The sequence below is a fragment of the Chionomys nivalis genome, chromosome 1 (assembly GCF_950005125.1).
Source record: "Chionomys nivalis chromosome 1, mChiNiv1.1, whole genome shotgun sequence".
In the NCBI taxonomy this organism is placed as follows: domain Eukaryota; kingdom Metazoa; phylum Chordata; class Mammalia; order Rodentia; family Cricetidae; genus Chionomys; species Chionomys nivalis.
The window spans coordinates 780,343-799,949 of NC_080086.1; the positions used below are offsets into that span (position 1 = coordinate 780,343).

At 37.9% G+C, this 19,607-nt stretch overlaps 1 protein-coding gene across 5 annotated transcripts in view; it reads right to left on the minus strand.

The window, feature by feature from the left end:
* Positions 1 to 19,607, minus strand: part of Bicd1 (BICD cargo adaptor 1) — a 168,744-nt gene that overhangs the window by 89,077 nt on the left and 60,060 nt on the right. For all 5 annotated transcript variants that reach the window (XM_057764168.1, XM_057764157.1, XM_057764129.1 and 2 more), the window contains exon 2: positions 3,016 to 3,228. In XM_057764168.1, coding sequence (XP_057620151.1) covers positions 3,016 to 3,228 — 213 coding nt within the window. The remainder of the gene's footprint in view (positions 1 to 3,015; positions 3,229 to 19,607) is intronic.

Genomic DNA, 19,607 nt, shown 5'->3' on the forward strand with positions numbered 1-19,607 from the left:
CATTGAAACAGATGTAGATATAATATATTTCTGGAAGCTGAGGCTCTAATATATTATAAAACTTAATTATATATTCTAGAGAAGGGAAAATGAAATTCTAATGTGGCTTTAAAAACATAGGGATAAGGCAGCATTTGAAATACAACTGTCATATCCTATTAAAACCATCATAAAGTCCCAACAAACTACAAATTTAGCTATTATCTAATCCTAGCCCTACTGTTACATCAGAATACCATAGATCTGAAAGGTTGTAAAAAAAATTTCATAGTTCTGGAGGAAGTCTAAATAAAATTAAGGCACCACCATGGATGATATCTAGTAAGAGCTACTTTCTGCTTCCAAGGGGGAGCCCTTTTCTAAACAGATTTACTTTATTTTTAGTTATGTTTATGCGTGTTGGTCTGTATATGGATATGCACATGTGAGAGGGTTGAATCTGGAGTGCCACCTGAAGTGGATTCTGGGAATCAAATGTGAGTTATCTCCAAGACTGATGTGTGTCCTTGACCAAGATGCAACCTTCTTGCCGTGTTGTCTGCTGCTTTAATATAGATAAGGAGATTAAAACATCTTATCAAGTTCCTTTTATCCCATTCTTGAGCTCTTCTTTACTCAAGACTTCATCAGCTCTTCAAGGACCCTCCTCTTAATACAATGACATTAATGATTAAATTTTAATATATGAATTTGAGGGAGACACATTCAGACCTTAACAGCTATGGTACTGTAATGGTTTCTCTTGAATGTCAACTTATCAGAATTCTGAATATCTTAGGAGAAAAAAAAGTCATGATGTTACAATAAAGGCATTTCCAAAGAAATTAAAATAAAGTAGGAAGACCCGCCCTGAATGTGGGTAACAACATCCACAAATGAATAAAGCCAGCCCCACCCTCTTCCTTATGTAGATACAATGTGGCCAGGCACCTTCCCATGATAGACTTAACCTTCAAGCTCTTAGCCAAATCCTCTCTTCTTAAATTGATTTGACAGGTATTTTGTTACAGTAGCAAGAAAAGTAACTAATACATAAAATTAGTACAAAGTACTGGGGCTCTTGCTAAATCTGACCATGTGGTTCTTAGGCTTCTGGAAATGGTTTGTGAAAGAAATGTGCACGAGTTTAAAGAGGCAACCGAGAGAAGCTGTGACACGCATGTAGAGGTCAAAGGGCAACTTTTCCGTCAATTCTCTTCTTCCACCTTTACATGGTTTCAGAAATTGAACTCAGATTGTAAGGCTTGTGTAGTAAGCACTTTTACACACTGAGACATCTTACTAGCCCAAAAGTTTAATTATCTAATTTTATAGTTTAAGCAATGTAGATGTGGGGTTAATTTATTACAAAACAAGTGTTTCATAATAATCTTTAAATGAATCTACTTAGGTTATACTCAATATGTTAGACCTAAAAGAGAAGATAAAAACATGAAATTCAAACTTATTTACCAATGTTCTACTTAGATACTATATAAATTTACCCACCTCTATGTTTTTATCAAAGTGATGCTGGTCAAAATAAAATGGGAATTTGAAAAAAAAATGGGAATTTGATTTATATCACTCATTATGTAGCATTACCTGTAATTTGATTAAAATTATCCACTCCCAAGCCAGGTGGTAGTAACACATGTCTTTAATCCCAGCGCTTGGATCCCAGAGGCAGGTGGATCTTTCTGAGCTCAAAGCCAGCCTGGTCTACACAGAGGGTTCCATGACAGCCAGGGCTGTTACACAAAGAAACCCTGTCTCGAAAAAACAAAAAACAAAAAACAAAAAAAACAGGATTATCTGTTATCTCCTAATTGGTTTCTGGATTCAAGCGATAATTTTTTTCTTTATATTCCCTTTACTTTCAAAAATATTTTAAATAATTTAACATTAAAGATACATATACATTAAGGCTAATAAAAAATGGGGTCAGTGGGATGGCAGGTATACTTGACACCAGGCCTGAAAATCTGAGTTGATACCTAGGTCACTCACGTGGTAGAAAGAGAGAACCTATTCCTGCAAGTTTCCTCTGACCTCCATTGTAGAACAAGTGTGTGTGCACAAACACACACGCACAGCATAAATAAACACTAAAGGTTAATAAAAATAAAAACTTGTTTAAAGTGTAAAGGGAATTATATGAAAATTGAGACTTTTTACAGTTAAGCATAAGAAGATTTTTAATGATCAAAACGGAAATAGAAATATACAGTGATTCCTTCTGTCTACCTTAATTCGCAACCAAGAGGTTTTCAAGATGATAAACTGAAGATATATGTGTTTTTTTATTTATTTGTGCTGTTTTATTTGGGGTTTGTTTCTTTCTTTTGGTTTGTGTTTGAAGCAAAGTCTTACGACACACCCCAGGCTGGTCTGGGAAGCTCCCCAGAGGCAGTTATCACGGGTGCACACCATCACACATGGCTAGCTAATGTTTTTTAATGTACGAATACAGACCTATATGATGAATAATAACTTCAACAATATTTTATGAATGATGTGCAAAGTTACTAATGATAACAGCATTTGTTTATTATGGGCCAGGAATATAGCAATATAACTTTAAAAAAAATCTTACACATAAATGAACATAATACTAAAACTAGTAGCAGAGTTGAGACCAGAATACTGTTTTCCTAAAACTTAATTCAACAATTTTCCCATTATGGTACCCTACAATTATATTTAGATGAGGTTTGTAACACATGCATGTATACATAAGGTCACAGTTCACACACAACACCTAAGTGTATATGCCTTTATCAGTATAAGTAATACTATGGAAACAAGATTAATCATTTTATTAAATAAATACAATACTGTTAGTTCAATTGTTACATTCACACAGCATCTATCAAACTAAGGACTTGCCAAATTTTGTTTATCCTTATCTGTGATGGTTGATTTTGATTGTTAACTTAATTGTAGTAAAAACACATAGGGGAGTGTCTCTATGGGGAAATTTCTAAAGACAAACAGATCCTGAAAGACAACTCTTAAAGGGAATGGTTTGTTTACCTCCTTCAGTTCCTGCACAACAGCTGTGAGCCTCTCATTTTCTGCCTGGACATTTGTGACCACAGCCCGGCTCTGCTTCAGTTCATTCTGCATCTCCAAGATTTTGTTTACATAATAAGCTTCCTTGGATGCAGACTCCTGTAGAAGTGTTTCCTCCCGAGTCTCTCCGTCCTCAGCCACTTTACGATGGATAGAGAAGGATTGCCCAAATGCCTGCAGAGAATTTCGAAAGAGAAAGAGTAAAAAATGAAAAACACCTCAAGATTGTTGAACAGCATTAGGCAGATGCTTTATTTGGCTTTGTGTATAAGAAAAGCTATTCTGATGATAAAAGGGCTGAGAAAGAAATCAGAGAAACATCACCCTTCACAATAGCCACAATTATCATAAAATATCTCAGAGTAACTCTAAACAAACAAGTGTAAGACTTGTATGACAAGAACTTTAAATCTTTGAAGAAAGAAATTAAAGAAGACACGAGAAAGTGGAAAGATCTCCCATACTCTTGGGTAGGTAGAATTAACATAGTAAAAATGGCAATCTTACCAAAAGCAGTCTACAGATTCAACACAATGCCCATCAAAATCCCAGAAAAATTCTTCATAGACTTCGAAAGAATGGTACTCAACTTCATATGGAAGAGCAAAAAAAAGCAGGATAGCCAAAACAATCCTGTACAATAAAAGAACTCCTGGAGACATCACAATCCCTGACTTCAAACTCTACTACAGAGCTACAGTACTGAAAACAGCCTGGTATTGGCATAAGAACACACAGGAGGACCAATGGAACCAAATTGAAGACCCAGATAATAATCCACACACCTTTGAACACCTGATTTTTGACAAAAAAGCAAAAAAATGTCCAAGGAAAAAAAAGAAAGCATATTTAACAAATGCTGTTGGCATAACTGGATATCAACATGTAGAAGAATGAAAATAGACCCATATCTATCACCATGCACAATACTCAAGTCCAAATGGATCAAAGACCTCAACATAAAGCCAGCCACACTGAATCTTATAGAAGAGAAAGTAGAAAGTACACTTGAATGCATTGGCACAGGAGACCACTTCCTAAATATAACACCAGCAGCACAGACACTGAGAGGAACAATTAATAAACGGGACCTCCTGAAACTGAAAAGCTTCTGTAAGGCAAAGGATATGGTCAACAAGACAAAACAACAGCCTACAGAATGGGAAAAGATCTTCACTAACCCCACATCAGACAGAGGTCTGATCTCCAAAACATACAAACAACTTAAGAAATTGGTCATCAAAAGAACAAATAATCCAATAAAAAAATTGAGTGCAGACCTAAACAGAGAACTCTCAACAGAGGAATCTGAAATGTCTGAAAGACACTTAAGGAAATGTTCAACATCCTTAGTCATCAGAGAAATACAAATCAAAACAACTCTGAGATTCCATCTTACACCTGTAAGAATGGCTAAGATCAAAAACGCTGATGACAACTTACGCTGGAGAGGCTGTGGGGTAAAAGGAACACTCCTGCATTGCTGGTGGGAATGCAAGCTGGTACAACCCCTTTAGATGTCAGTGTGTTGATTTCTCAGAAAATTAGGAAACAACCTTCTTCAAGACCCAGTAATACCACTTTTGGGTATATATCCAAAGGATGTTCAATTGTGCCACAAGTATATATATATGTGCTCAACTATATTCATAGCAACTTTGTTTGTCATAGCCAGAACCTGGAAACAACCTAAATGCCCCTTGACCAAAGAATTAATAAGGAAAATGTGGTACATTTACACAATGGAGTACTACACAGCAGAAAAAAATAGCAACATCTTGAATTTTGCAGGCAAATAGATGGAGCTAGAAAACATCATTTTGAGTGAGGTAACCCAGACACAGAAAGACAATTATCACATGTACTCACTCATAAGTGTTTTTTTAAACATAAAACAAAGGAAACCAGCCTACAAATCATAATCCCAGAGGACTTAGACAACAATGAGGACACTAAGAGAGACATACATGGATCTAATCTGCATGGGAAGTAGAAAAAGACGAGATCTTCTGAGTAAAATGGGAGCGTGGGGACCATGGGAGAGGGTTGAAGGGGAGGGGAGTGGAAGGGAGGGGAGCAGAGAAAAATGTAGAGCTCAATAAAAATCAATTTAAAAGACATTTTAAAAAAGAAAGGCTACTCTGAAATACTTCTAGGTACAAAAAATAAAATAATAAAGTTCCCTTACTGACAAGAAACGTATGTCACTATTGCATCCCTAGGATTACCATGCCATGGTGACCGGGGTCATTCATGAGCATCATAGCTGGGTAGCACTGTTAGTTGCTTCCTGCCTTTGGAAGATTGCATGGTGTTTTCTGGTACCATGAAATCTAGTCCTCAGGGAGGAGGATTTCAAATAAGTTCCAAATCAGAGGTCTCTGGGATCTGTGTCTGAAGTGCCTTGTTTCCTGGAGAAAGTATTGTCAGCCCAGATGGGAAATTTTCACTTAAACTATGTATGCATATTTATACAAACACTTACCATATTACAGAAACGTTTAGTTAACTAGTTAAAAGCATGAGTCCTTATGACTTTTTCAGACAATCTTACTGTTATTTTACCTTTCTTTTGTTATCATCCTTCCCACTGCCTAATTAGAGTCTCCCACGTTTTCCGTTTCCTCTGTCTGATCACTTGTCCTCTTTCTACGGTTACCCCACTCTGTACCTTCGCAATGGTGTCTTCAGTTACTCCAAGATATGTACTTATATCTGAAGATTTGGAGCTAGAGAACATGTGACATTTGTCTTTCTGAGTATGGGTTACCTCTCACAGTATGATCTTTCCTAATTCCATCCATTTACCTGAAAAGGTCATGTTTTCATTTTTTCTTACAGCTGAATAGTATTTCATAGTGTATATGTAACATATTTTCATTGCCCATTCTTCAGCTGAAGGACATTTAAGTTGTTTCCATTTCCTAGTTATTGTCAATAGAACATGGTTGAGCAAGTATCTGTGAAGCAGAATATCAAGTTCTTTGGGCATAAACCAGGGAGAGGTATAGGTGAGTCAAATGTTAAGTTTATTTTTAGCTTTTTGATAATGCTCCAGAGTGGCTGGGCCACTTTGTAATTCTGGCAACAAGGAATAAGGGTTCTCTTTTCTATGCATCCCTTGCAGCATCTGTTGTCTTTTGTTGGTATTTGTTATTCTGACAGGGATAAGATGAAATCTTAAAGTTGTTCTGATTTGTATTTCACTAATTGTTAGAGATGAACAATTTCTGAGGCATTTCTTTTTTCTTTTATTGAAAAAAAATTTTTTTCAGCCTCCTCCCCGCCTCCCATTTCCCTCCCCCTCCTCCTGCCCCTCTCCCCCTTCCCCCACTCCTCTTCTCCTCCCTCTCCAGTCCGAAGAGCAGTCAGGGTTCCCTGCTCTGTGGAAAGTCCAAGGTCCTCCCCCTCCATCCAGGTCTAGGAAGGTGAACATCCAAACTGTCTAGGCTCCCACAAAGCCAGAACATGTAGTAGGATCAAAACCCCGTGCCATTGTCCTTGGCCTCTCGTCAGCACTCATTGTCTGCCATGTTCAGAGAGTCCGGTTTTATCCCATGCTTTTTCAGTCACAGTCCAGCTGGCCTTGGTAAGCTCCCAATAGATCAGACCCACTGTCTCAGTGGGTGGGTGCACCCCTCGTGGTCCTGACTTCCTTGCTCATGTTTTCCCTCCTTCTGCTCCTCGTTAGGACCTTGGGAGCTCAGTCCGGTACTCCACTGTGGGTCTCTGTCTCTATCTCCATCCATCGCTGGATGAAGGAATGCAAACTTGTGCAACCACTCTGGAAATCAGTGTGGCGGTTTCTCAGGAAATTTGGGATCAACCTACCCCTGGACCCAGCAATGCCACTCTTGGGAATATACCCAAGAGATGCCCTATCATATGACAAAAGCATTTGTTCAACTATGTTCATAGCAGCATTATTTGTAATAGCCAGAACCTGGAAGCAACCTAGATGTCCTTCAATGGAAGAATGGATGAAGAAAGTGTGGAATATATACACATTAGAGTACTACTCTGCGGTAAAAAACAATGACTTCTCGAATTTTGCATGCAAATGGATGGAAATAGAAAATACTATCCTGAGTGAGAACCTTCATCTGAGGCATTTCTTAGCGTTTAATTTTTCTTTATTTTTTTTTGAACCATCTATTCCGGTCTCAGGCTAATTTTTTTTAATGGGTCATTTGTTTTCTTTATTTAAAGGTGTTTTTTGTTTGTTTGCTTGCTTGCTTTTGTTATTGTAATTTAGTCCTTTGGGTTTTTTTAGTTCTTTACATATTCTGTATGTTCTCAGACATATAGCTGACAAAGATCTTTTCCCATTCTTGGGCTTCCTCTTCACTTCACTGACTGTTTCTTTAACTGTGCAGAAGCTTTTTAGTTTTATGAAGTAGAACTTTGTCAACTGTTGGTCTTAATTCTTGGGAAAATGGACTCCAATTTAGAAAGTTTTTCCTATACCTTTATCATGTAGGATATTGCCTATATTTTATTATAGCTGTTTCAGTGTTTAGGGTTTCTCAATTAGGTCTTTGGTGTGTTTGCTTTAATCTCCCATCAATCCCAGTTGGGTTTCCAGGACATAGACACATAGGCCACAGGCATGTAGCTAACAAAAACTTATCTAATCTATGTTTAAAGCTTTATATTAAAACCACTTTATGGTTTTAATGCAGAATGTTCACAATTGGCTCATGTGTTTGAAAACTTGGTCCCTAGTGAGTGGCATTGTTTGAGAAGCTTATGAAACTTTTAGTAAGTAGAATCTCATTAGTGCAAATGTCATCTCTGAAGCATCAAGTTTTCTATTGCCTGAGTCTTCTCTGCTTCCTGATTCTGCAGAGATATAACAAGCAATAGCCTCAAGTTCTGGTCAAAACCAAAAGGCACCACCATGCCTTCTTTCACTTGAAGGACATCTCCTCAAACTGCAAGATAGAATAAACCCTTCCTTTTTTAAGTTGTTTCCATTGGGTATTTTTCACATTTATGAAGAAAGTAACTATTGCAAACACTAAACACATTTCATGACTTGAAGATTGTATCCTAAACTTTATATATAACAATGAAAATCAAAATTTGAAAGACAACTTTTCCCACAATTCACTTATTTGTAAAATTTCACACACACACACAAAGTCCTAGCTTCTTCGCCTTGCTCCTCTGGAAGGTCTAAGGTCCTTTGCTATTTTTAAACAAATTGTCACTAGGTCTTTAGAAAGGATGGAAGGCGATTACCTTCCATATGACATCTTATTTATCATCAGTATTCAAAGTCATACAGTAGCAAGAAATCAGGGTATCATGAACTAAAACAAATACATGTTTTCTCCTTGCAAAGCATTGTATTAAAGTTCATCAAAGACACACATTTCACAGCATACTAAAATGTTAGCTTTCTTCAGCAGTCCTACAACAGCATCAATACTATGATTTTTAAACTACTATCAAAACGTTAAAGGACGTATAAAACAGAAAAATAAAATTAGCCATCATGCAGCACAATGTTAACAATGTATAAGAATTGTTAATAAGTTTGGGCCCAGCCTGGGCCACAGAGCAAAACCTTGTGCCATTAGTTAATTAATTTCCAATATTGGTGTTTTTGATCTTAGTCATTCTGACTGGTATAAGATGGTCTCTCAGTCATTTTGACTTGTATTTCCCTAATGGCTAAGCATGTTGAACATTTCCTTAAGTGTCTTTCAGCCATTTGAGATTCTTCTGTTGATAATTTTCTGTTTAGATCTGTACCCCATTTTTTAATTGGATCATTTGGAATTTTGATGGCCTTGCCCTGTAGTCAGATTGATGACTATCTTAAATGTCACCATAGAACTTTCATCCAGTAACTGATAGAGGCAGAGAAAGAGACCCATAGTGGAACACTGGGTTGAGCTCCCAAAGTCCAGATGAAGAGTGGGAGGAGTGAGACTATGAGCAAAGAGGTCAAGACTATGATGAGGACACCCACCACAACAGTTTACCTGGGCTAATGGGAACTCACCAACTCCAACAGGACGGGGCAGAACCAGCATAGAACCAAGCTAGACCCTCTGAATATAGGTGACAGTTGTATGGCTGGAGCAGACTGCAAGGGCCACTGGCAATGGCACCAGGAACTTCTCCCTGCTGCTGGTACTGGCTTTTTGGAACCCATTCTCTTTGGATGGATACCTTGCTCAGCCTGGATATTGTGGGGAGGAACTTTGTCCTTCCTCAGAGCAATGTGTCTTGCCCTCTCTGGGGAGTGGATAGGGAGTGGGGTGGGGAAAAGATGGAGGGAATGGGAGTACAGGAGGGAGGGGGAACTGTGATTGGTATGTTAAGTGTAAAATGTTTGTTTTCTTTTAAAAATAAAATAAAAGTGTAAGGAAAAAAGAAAAAATATTGACCCCATTAAAATCCCATCAAAATTCTTCACAGATCTTGAGAGGACAATAATCAACTTTATATGGAGAAACAAAAAACCCAGGATAGCCAAAACAATCTTATATAATAAAGGATCGTCTGGAGGCATTACCATCCCTGACCTCAAACTCTATTACAGAGCCTCAGTATTGAAAACAGCTTGGTATTGGCATAAAAACAGAGAAGTCGATCAATGGAACCGAGTAGAAGACCCTGATTTTAACCCACAAACTTATGAACACCTAATTTTTGATAAAGGAGCTAAAAGTATTCAATGGAAAAAAGAGAGCATCTTCAACAAATGGTGCTGGCAAAACTGGTTGTCAACGTGTAGAAGAATGAAAATAGATCCATATCTATCACCATGCACAAAACTCAAGTCCAAATGGATTAAAGACCTCAATATTAGTCTGAACACACTGAACCTGATAGAAGAAAAAGTGGGAAGTACTCTACAACATATGGGTACAGGAGATCACTTCCTACGTTTATCCCCAGCAGCACAGACATTAAGGACAACATTGAATAAATGGGACCTCCTGAAAATGAGTAGCTTCTGTAAAGCAAAGGACACTGTCACTAAGACAAAAAGGCAACCCACTGACTGGGAGAAGATCTTCACCAACCCTGCAACAGACAAAGGTCTGATCTCCAAAATATATAAAGAACTCAAGAAACTAGACCTTAAAATGCTAATGAACCCAATAAAAAAAATGGGGCACTGATCTGAACAGAGAATTCTCAACAGAAGAAATTCAAATGGCCAAAAGACACTTAAGGTCATGCTCAACCTCCTTAGCGATAAGGGAAATGCAAATTAAAACAACTTTGAGATACCATCTTACACCTGTCAGAATGGCTAAAATCAAAAACACCAATGATAGCCTTTGCTGGAGAGGTTGTGGAGAAAGAGGCACACTCATTCATTGCTGGTGGGAATGCAAACTTGTGCAACCACTTTGGAAATCAGTGTGGCGATTTCTCAGGAAATTTGGGATCAGCCTACCCCAAGATCCAGTAATACCACTATTGGGAATATACCCAAGAGATACCCCATCAAATGACAAAAGTATCTGTTCAACTATGTTCATAGCAGCATTGTTTGTAATAGCCAAAACCTGGAAACAACCTAGATGCCCTTCAATGGAGGAATGGATGAAGAAAATGTGGAATATATACATATTAGAGTACTACTCAGCAGTAAAAAACAATGACTTCTTGAATTTTGCGTGCAAATGGATGGAAATAGAAAACACTATCCTGAGTGAGGTATCCCAGACCCAAAAAGAGGAACATGGGATGTACTCACTCATAATCGGTTTCTAGCCATAAATAAAAGACATTAAGCATATAATTTGTGATCCTAGAGAAGTTAAATAAGAAAGTGAACCCAAAGAAAATCATATAGTCATCCGCATGGAGAGGGGAAGTAGACAAGATTGCAGGGCAAAAACTGGGAACTTGCGGGTGAGGTGGCATGGGGCAAAGGGGAAATGGGATGAGAAACATGAGAAGGGGAGGATGGGAGGAGCTCGGGGGATTGGGATGGTTGGGATATAGGAAGGGAGGATACGGGAGCAGCGAAGTATATATCCTATCTAAGGGAGCCATCTTAGGGTTGGCAAGAGACTTGACTCTTGAGGGGTTCGCAGGTGTCCAGGAATATGTCCCCAGCTGGTACCTTGGGCAACTAAGGAGAGGGAACCTGAAATGACCCTATCCTATACTGATGAATATCTTGCATATCACCTTAGAACCTTCATCTGGCGATGGATCGAGGTAGAGACAGAGTCTCAATTTGGAGCAACGGTCTGAGCTCTTAAGGTCCAAATGAGGAGCAGAAGGAGGGAGAACATGAGCAAGGAAATCAGGACCACGAGGGATGCACCCACCCACTGTGACAGTGGAACTGATTTATTGGGAGCCCACCAAGGCCAGCTGGTCTGGGACTGAATAAGCATGGGTTGATTCTGGACTCTCTGAGCATGGCGGACAATGAAGGCAGATGAGAAGCCAAGGACAATGGCACTAGGTTTCGATCCTAATACATGAACTGGCTTTGTGGGAGCTTAGCCTGTTTAGACGCTCACCTTCCTGGACGTAGATAGAAGACCTTCGTCTTCCCGCAGGGCAGAGAATTTGGACTGCTCTTCAGTATCGAGAGGGAGGGGGAATGGTGTGGGGGGAGGAGAAGAGGAGTGGGGATAGGGGGAGGGGAGTGGGGGGAGGGGGCAATATTTGGGAGGAGGGGAGGGAAATGGGAAACGGGGAGCAGGTGGAAATTTTAATTAAAAAAGAATAAAAAATAAATAAAAAGGAAAAAAAAGAAAAAATATTGACCGAAAGCTATGAATAATTATAAAAATGCCTTTAATTCTGTAGTTTTAGCTTTTTTATTTCCTCAAATCAATTTCTAAAACTTTTATGAGTCTGTATACTACAAGTCTCCTATGTCAATAAATTTTTTTATACATAGTACCAGACAGTGGGGACTTCTTGCAAGGAGCCTCATCCTTACAAGAGAATTATCTGCTCAGAACATAAACTTACATATAAGAAAAATAAATAAAACTACCACACAATTTACACACAGTAACACAGACCCAAAGTTCCACTTACTCAAACATTGAGGGAGGAAAATCCCTTGAGTCAAAGAGTGTAACCTAGAATGAGCATCATAGCAAGATCTATAAAATTTTAATCTTACAAAAGGAACAATATCAAGTGTGCCACACACAAAAAAAAAATCAAAAGGGCACATTCAGCCTTTACCACTACTTTCCTGTCTGATAATTTGGCATTAATTCAGTTTTCACATTGGTAAATAATAAAAAGCAACTGCATTGAGAGACTTGGTAAATAGACTGCATATTAGAGCAATCACATTGCACATTAAAGATGTACATACAGGTCAGCAGATTACTTCTCAATAATCAGATGTACAGACACTACTCAATAGTGTTTTGTTAATGAATTTATGAGTTGTATATAAATATGAAGAAATTTTAATTGCACTAAAATAAAATAAATCAGTGTTTTCCTGTTAGAACAAGTAAATTCTACTTAAAAACAACAGTTGCTAAGAAAATCTAATTATATTTTCAAATCTTGTTATGAAAAATTATATTTTGACAGAATCTATAACTTAGCTAAATTTTAAAATGCACTGAAAATGCAATCTTTCATATATACTGTTATGATAATCGCCTGCCTTATTGTATTAATATACATAAAAATAAATGTCTTTTGATAATTTCCAATGGTTATATATGTTAATAAGACAAAAATCAATATCAAGATTAAGCTATTTATATTTTGTCAGAATTAGTATACACCATGACATTAAACACAACAAATTAGTACAAAGTAACAATTTATTTGAAGTATATTGCTTTCTGTAATCAAAATCATATACATCAAATCGTATATATTTAATAGAACATGTTACCCTACACAAATGGAAAAATTTCGTTTAACATTTCTATAGAAATAAGGCTGCTAATTTTTGTATTAAAAAATAGGAGAAGGTCTGGAGACTTGAGAGCTGGCTCAGCAGTTAAGGACATTTGTTTTTACAGAGGACCCAGGTTCAATTCCTACAGGTGGTCATGTCAGAGAAGTAGCAATCAGCAATAGACTTTATGGAGTCCAATCCACCAAATAGCAAATCTGCAAAGAATAAACAAAGCTCTAGCAGGATTGTCTCTGAAATGCCCCCCTTGCTTTTGCTGTGCCTCTTCCTGCTTGCTGCTGCCGTGTTCCTGGTATTTGGCCTGGTATGATTACTATGTGAAAGGATTCCATTTTATCTAATATAGTGTGATTGTTTCATGGGAAAATTCCAGTGCTCACAGGGCAATTTACTTACAGGTCATACTGAAGATGATTCTTATAAGAGCAATGGTGATTAGTTAGCCCTGTGATTTAATTGGACTTTGTGAGTTGGCCTAACAGATACAGGTGGTTAGGACAGTTAGTAAAGATTAGCAAAATGGTTTAGGTTATTCTGCCAATTGCTCCAAAAAGAAATATAAAAAAGGCAAAAATAAACTAGAAGTCACCTTCCCCTTTGTTAGAGGTGAGATTTGCAGAGGATGGAAAATAAGAACAAGGAAGTTTCATGCATTATAGACCCATGAAGTCTGTTGTGGAAAAACAGGCAGATGATTAAAGAAAGCAATTATGTCCCTACACCTAAGGTTAGGCCTGAGTTCCTTTGTCATGTAGCTTACAGAATTTATCATAGGTCTCAGTATGCACCTTGAAAAAACAAAGTTGTGAAAGAAAAAGCTGAGTCAGGAGTCGCCATGATTCTCTCACTCCAGACAGACTCAGGTTAAGATCTTTCTTGGTAAGCCAGCTCGTAGTGCTACACAAAATATTAAAAATGGGTTAGATCAATATGTAAGAGCTAGCCAATAAGAGGCTAGAGCTAATGGGCCAAACAGTGTTTAAAAAAATACAGTTTTCGTGTAATTATTTCGGGTAAAGCTAACCAAATGGCGAAAAACAGCCCGCCGCGCTCATATTACAACAATTGTGTGTAAAGAAAAACTGACTGTTAGCTAGACCACTTGAGTAAAGTTTTATAGGAATCTACTACACTGAAACTCCAAACAGTTGCCTGTTAGTACAAAAATAACTGGCTAAAATATACTTAGATTGCTTAAAACCTTGTTGATCAATTATAAAATAACCATTGTTTTGGGGTGAAGATGTCATGGTGGGAAAATTAGTACAAACGAAAATATTTAACTATTTGTGGGTTTTTAAGAGAAGCATGTAACTTTTGATCACAATGTAATTTCTCCTGTGTAAAGATTTTAATTTTTTTGCAAAATATGTAACTTGTGGTTATGAGGTAATCTTTTCTTACATAGAAATTTTTCTCTTAGGAGGTATAAAAGGGATAAGAGAAAAATAAGAAAAGAAAGAGAAGAGGGTAGAAGAACAGAACATAGTAGAACAAGCAACAGAAAGAGAATAATAAAATGAAGAATTAAGCTTTGCCCCTCAGATAAAGTCCCCATGTGCGTCTTTCTGTCTAGTAGGTCAGCAACTGCATGCTTCCTCTCCAGTTTCTCTGACCTGAGGAAAGTTGGTTCTCTTGGTGGGTTGGTGGCTCACAACCACTGATAACTCCAACTCCAGGGGATCCAATACCCTCTTCTGACATGGGCATCAGTTAAGCATAAGGTGCGCAGACATATAAGCAAGCAAAACATCATACACATGAAACAAAAGAAATAAATCTAATTGTAGTGGGGCGATCTGCTCTCAGTGTGGGCAGAAGGAGAGAGAGCACGAGCAAGAAACTCAGGACCGCGAGGGGTGCACCCACACACTGAGACAATGGGGATGTTCTATCAGGAACTCACCAAGGCCAGCTGGCCTGGGTCTGAAAAAGCATGGGATAAAACCGGACTCGCTGAACATAGCGGACAATGAGGACTACTGAGAACTCAAGAACAATGGCAATGGGTTTTTGATCCTACTGCACGTACTGGCTTTGTGGGAGCCTAGGCAGTTTGGATGTTCACCTTACTAGACCACTAGACCGGGATGGAGGTGGGTGGTCCTTGAACTTCCCACAGGGCAGGGAACCCTGATTGCTCTTCGGGCTGACGATTGGGGGAGTGGGAGGGAAATGGGAAGTGGTGGTGGGGAGGAGGCAGAAATCTTTAATAAATAAATAAATAAATTTTAAAAAAAGAAATAAATCTAAAAAGAAATTTAAGTAGAATGTTTTATAAATAACTCTTTAGTAACTTTGTACATTTTTTAAAATGATAAGAGTATTCCTAAAGTTCATTTGTTCTACTGTAAAAAACAGTAATCTAATCTAAGGGTAAAATGGGCTGAAATATCTTTACTTTTACTCTCTCCTCTAGAGTTATAGCAGAATTGAGAAATAAAACTTTAATGCCAACAAGGAAAGTTTAGAGACCAATTGCAACAAACTGTTAAAAGTCAGAACAGAAAGTAACCTGAGGAAGTAAAGTTCCTCACTTAATTAGACTACTGTAAGAGCAAATGAAATAAGTTCATTATCAATTAACATTTGTTTTGTTATTGATAAAATATTTACAAATATGTAATCTTTGAATGACGGACAACTACCTAAAGGAAAAAGGCAGGCTCTATTTCAGACTCTTCTAGGGAACCATGTGCTTCCAGAGCTAGAATAACTTGCCTAGAAAATCCTCTGCAGAAGACATGAAGACACCCAAGGAAGAGCATTTTTAGAAATCTAACAAAGTAAAAACATGAAGCAAAAAGTCAAAAGACATAATTGTAAGTAGGCTATATACCTGGTACCTACTGTAGGCATTTGTTACCCTTTAGGGTTGCATGCAGTTAAGATTCCTCGGAGGCCTAAGAGGAAGACATCCATCATGAGCATGGCAGAGAAGCAGAAACAAAAAAACACCTTATGTATGTAATTTCAAAGTCCAGACAGGAAATCCACTCAGTTCCTGGAGGGGACAATAAAGATTCAGACACAGAAGTCTGCATCTATACTTAACAGACTTTGCCACCTCATAAACGACATGAATGAGTAAATGAGACTCAAGCCTGGGTGTGAGCTGTAAATAAGGAAAGCTGTGCTTCTTTACCTAGTGTAAAAAGAAGTTCTCCACTTTAAAGGCTCCTCAGAACTAGGTGTGGAGGCCCATACCTGTTATCTCAGCATTTGGAAAACTGAGTTAAGAGCATAGTGAAACTGTCTCAAAAACAAAAGTAAAATAAACACTCTCCATTGTATTCCAGAGATATTAATTACCTCACCCAGTAGTATTATCATTCTGAAAAGTATTTTGTTTATCATCCCAGTTTTAATAAAATTAACACACTGGGAAACAAGAAAACAAAAGTCTAAATTATTTAATTATTCAACCTAATCATATCATCAGATTTTAAGCACTGGATAGAAAGAAAAACTATTTACCTCGAGTGTACTCTGTCTACTTTAAGAGGGAATCACTATATTTTAACAGTAGAGGATTACCATGTTGTAAAACTATATCATTCTTGGCATTCCAGGAAGAACAAGACCAGCTACACATCTCATTTCATTAAAGAAATAAGCTGTGTGTTTAACTTTCCTGGCTTCTGGGGTGCTTATTTATATGCACAAGACCTTTTTGCTCTCTACAGATGGATTTACACAGAAAACTGCGAAGTGAAATCTTCATTGCAGGGAACAACCCCTCTATGAAAAAGTATATCCTTGCAGATTTATTTATGTTTCAAGGACCTTTACAAAATTATGAAAAACGTTGTGTCCTTTTTGTTACTATTTTACATCTCCCAAATATGTCCTACATTACATAGAAAAAAAAGCCAGGTGTGGTGGCCTTTTAATCCTAGCACTCAGGAGGCAGAAGCCGGTAGATCTTTGTGAGTTCAATGTCAGCCTGATCTACATATCAGGTCCCAGGCCAATCAGGGCTACACAGTGAGACTCTGTCTAAGAGAGAGGTGGGGGATGAAGAAAATGCAAAGAAAAGAAGCACACACACAAGCACACACCCTAAGGCTTAGGACCATCAGAGAAGAGGGAACAGTAAGATTTAAGGACTGGAGTTAAACAGTATCTTCTAGACATGACAGAGCTGCTACACTCCTGAGCAAGCAGCACCTGGGTTTTGGAGGGGACAGGCTCACAAGTCCCAATCCCCAGCTAAGGAATTATTAATACTGGGTAGTTTCTAGGGGAGCGAGAGTCAGTTTTCTTGAAGGGTGTAGCCATGCTCCAATAGATGGCGCCGCAGTCATGAATACATGGACAACACAGATCAAACTTGGTGAATATGTTTTTAAAAGGACACAAAGATGAGGGAGAAGACAGGAGGTAGGTCTAGAAAAAATTGGGGTGAGGAGTGGTGGGAAAATATGATCTGTAGTAATAAGAGCGGCAGGGCTGCGTCCCCGGCACCCAGCCGCCAGCATGACTAGCTTATGCCCCGAAATAATTACATGGAAACTGTATTCTTTTAAACACTGCCTGGCCCATTAGTTTTAGCCTCTTATTGGCTAGCTCTTACATATTGATCTAACCCATTTCTAATATTCTGTGTAGCACCATGAGCTGGCTTACCAAGGACGATCTTAACCTGCGTCTGTCTGGAGTGGGAGAATCATGGCGACTCTCTGACTCGGCTTCTTTCTCCCAGCATTTTGTCTGTTTACTCCACCCACCTAAGGGCTGGCCTATAAATGGGCCAAGGCAGTTTTCTTTATTAGTTAACCAATAAAAACAACAGATAAAATACAAGAACCACCTCCATCAATGATCAAAATACATTGTATATGAGATTTTCAAAAATTAAAAACATTATTTAAAACTCATCAATCTTGGAAGGAGGATAAGTAACAACAAATATAATATGATATATGAAAATGTAAAGAAAGGGGGATGAGTATAACAGGTCCTCAGATCTTAGTAGGCCCAGACCTTAGCACAGTTGACTCCGTGATGAAAGTGTCTTTAGGCCGTAAAACACAGAAAAACAGTAACACCTACCAGTAATGTGAGAGGTCCTTCTGTCTACGTGTTGCTCTTATTGGTTAATGAATAAAGAAACTGCCTTGGCTTGTTATTAGGGCAGGAAGTAGAAAGAGAAAACTAAATGGCATGCTGGGAGAAAGGAGGCAGAGTCAGAGACGGCATGAAGCCACCGCTGCTGGAAACAGATGTGCAGAAACTTTGCTGGTAGGCCACGACCTCGTGGTGATGTACAGATTACTAGAAATGGGTTAAACTAGAATGTACGAGTTAGCCAATAAGAAGGAAGGCGACAGACATGGGGATAATGGTCTCTTGATGTGAGAAAATTTGTAAAATAAATAATTTCTGAAGAGTTTATTTATCCAATTAATATTTATTACAAGTAAATACAAAACCCTGCAAGTTCTCAGGAAATTTTAAGTAAATATATCTCATAACTATACATATTTAAATAACTTTTCTGAGAGGAAAACTACAGTGAAGCCTATAACAGACAAAGAACTTCTGTGACAGCAAATGGGAAACAATGAACAATCCAGAGAAAAAATGTGATGATATTCTTTTATTTATACCATAAACAAGATTAAAATATGTTCAGAATGTGAAGGCCAAGTAGACTGGACTTTTGTTTTCCATTTTCATATGAAAATAGTCTCTGGAATTATTGGTTAAGAGACCATTTGTTTGAAAAATAATTCCAGAAGAATGATTTACTCAATCAATATTTATCCAATCAATATTTATTGCAAGTCAATATGTAAAACTATGCATGTTCTTAGGAAAATTTAAATAAATACATCTGATAACTGTATATATATATGCATATATATATATATGAATAATTTTTCCAGGAGAAAAATTACAGGGTAGTCCAAGTCTGATACTCCCTAATCATGTTTGGGCCACTGCTTCACCCCAAACTTGATTTCCTCTCTCTTTTTAGGGACTTATCTGTCTTTGAGCTACTGCATTTGTGGAAAAACAAGCAAAATTCAAGAAAAGTCAAACCTTATGTGAACATAACTAGCAAGGATTTTTCACTTCTTCCCCAACTTCCAAGAACCATTTACTAGGTTACATATGAAAACTTAAATTATAGCTATCAGGTAAGAGTTAGTGATCAAAAGATTAGCTCAGCCTCAGGAGACATACAGAGATAGCTTACCAGGTTGTCTGGGAAGAGTTTTAAGGAATCCAAGTAGAACTTTATTTATAACTAGGAGTCATAGTAGATAATAGTCAACTAAAGCTTAACCTATCCAGAGCAGGGCCCCTGGATGGCTGGCTGAGAACTGCACAGGGTGGACTCAAGCATTCTATACTGTTCTTTTTGTGATGTATGCTGTCAACATGGAGGTAGTTTAACAACCTGACAAGCACCTACTCAAAGATGAGAAACTGAATAGAGGATGACTTGGTTAAGGCACAGTAAAGAATAGAAATCAATGTAATTAATGTTGAGAATGTAAGTACCTCAAGAGCAAAGATGTCCTCTATCCTATTTATAATTGAATTTTGGTCCTGGAGCTGTGCCTGGCACAGGGTAAGCACAAAAAGAAATGACTGGGTCCTACCCACCTCAGAGTCTTGGTAAGCACCACCAATCATTAGCCAAAGCCTTGGA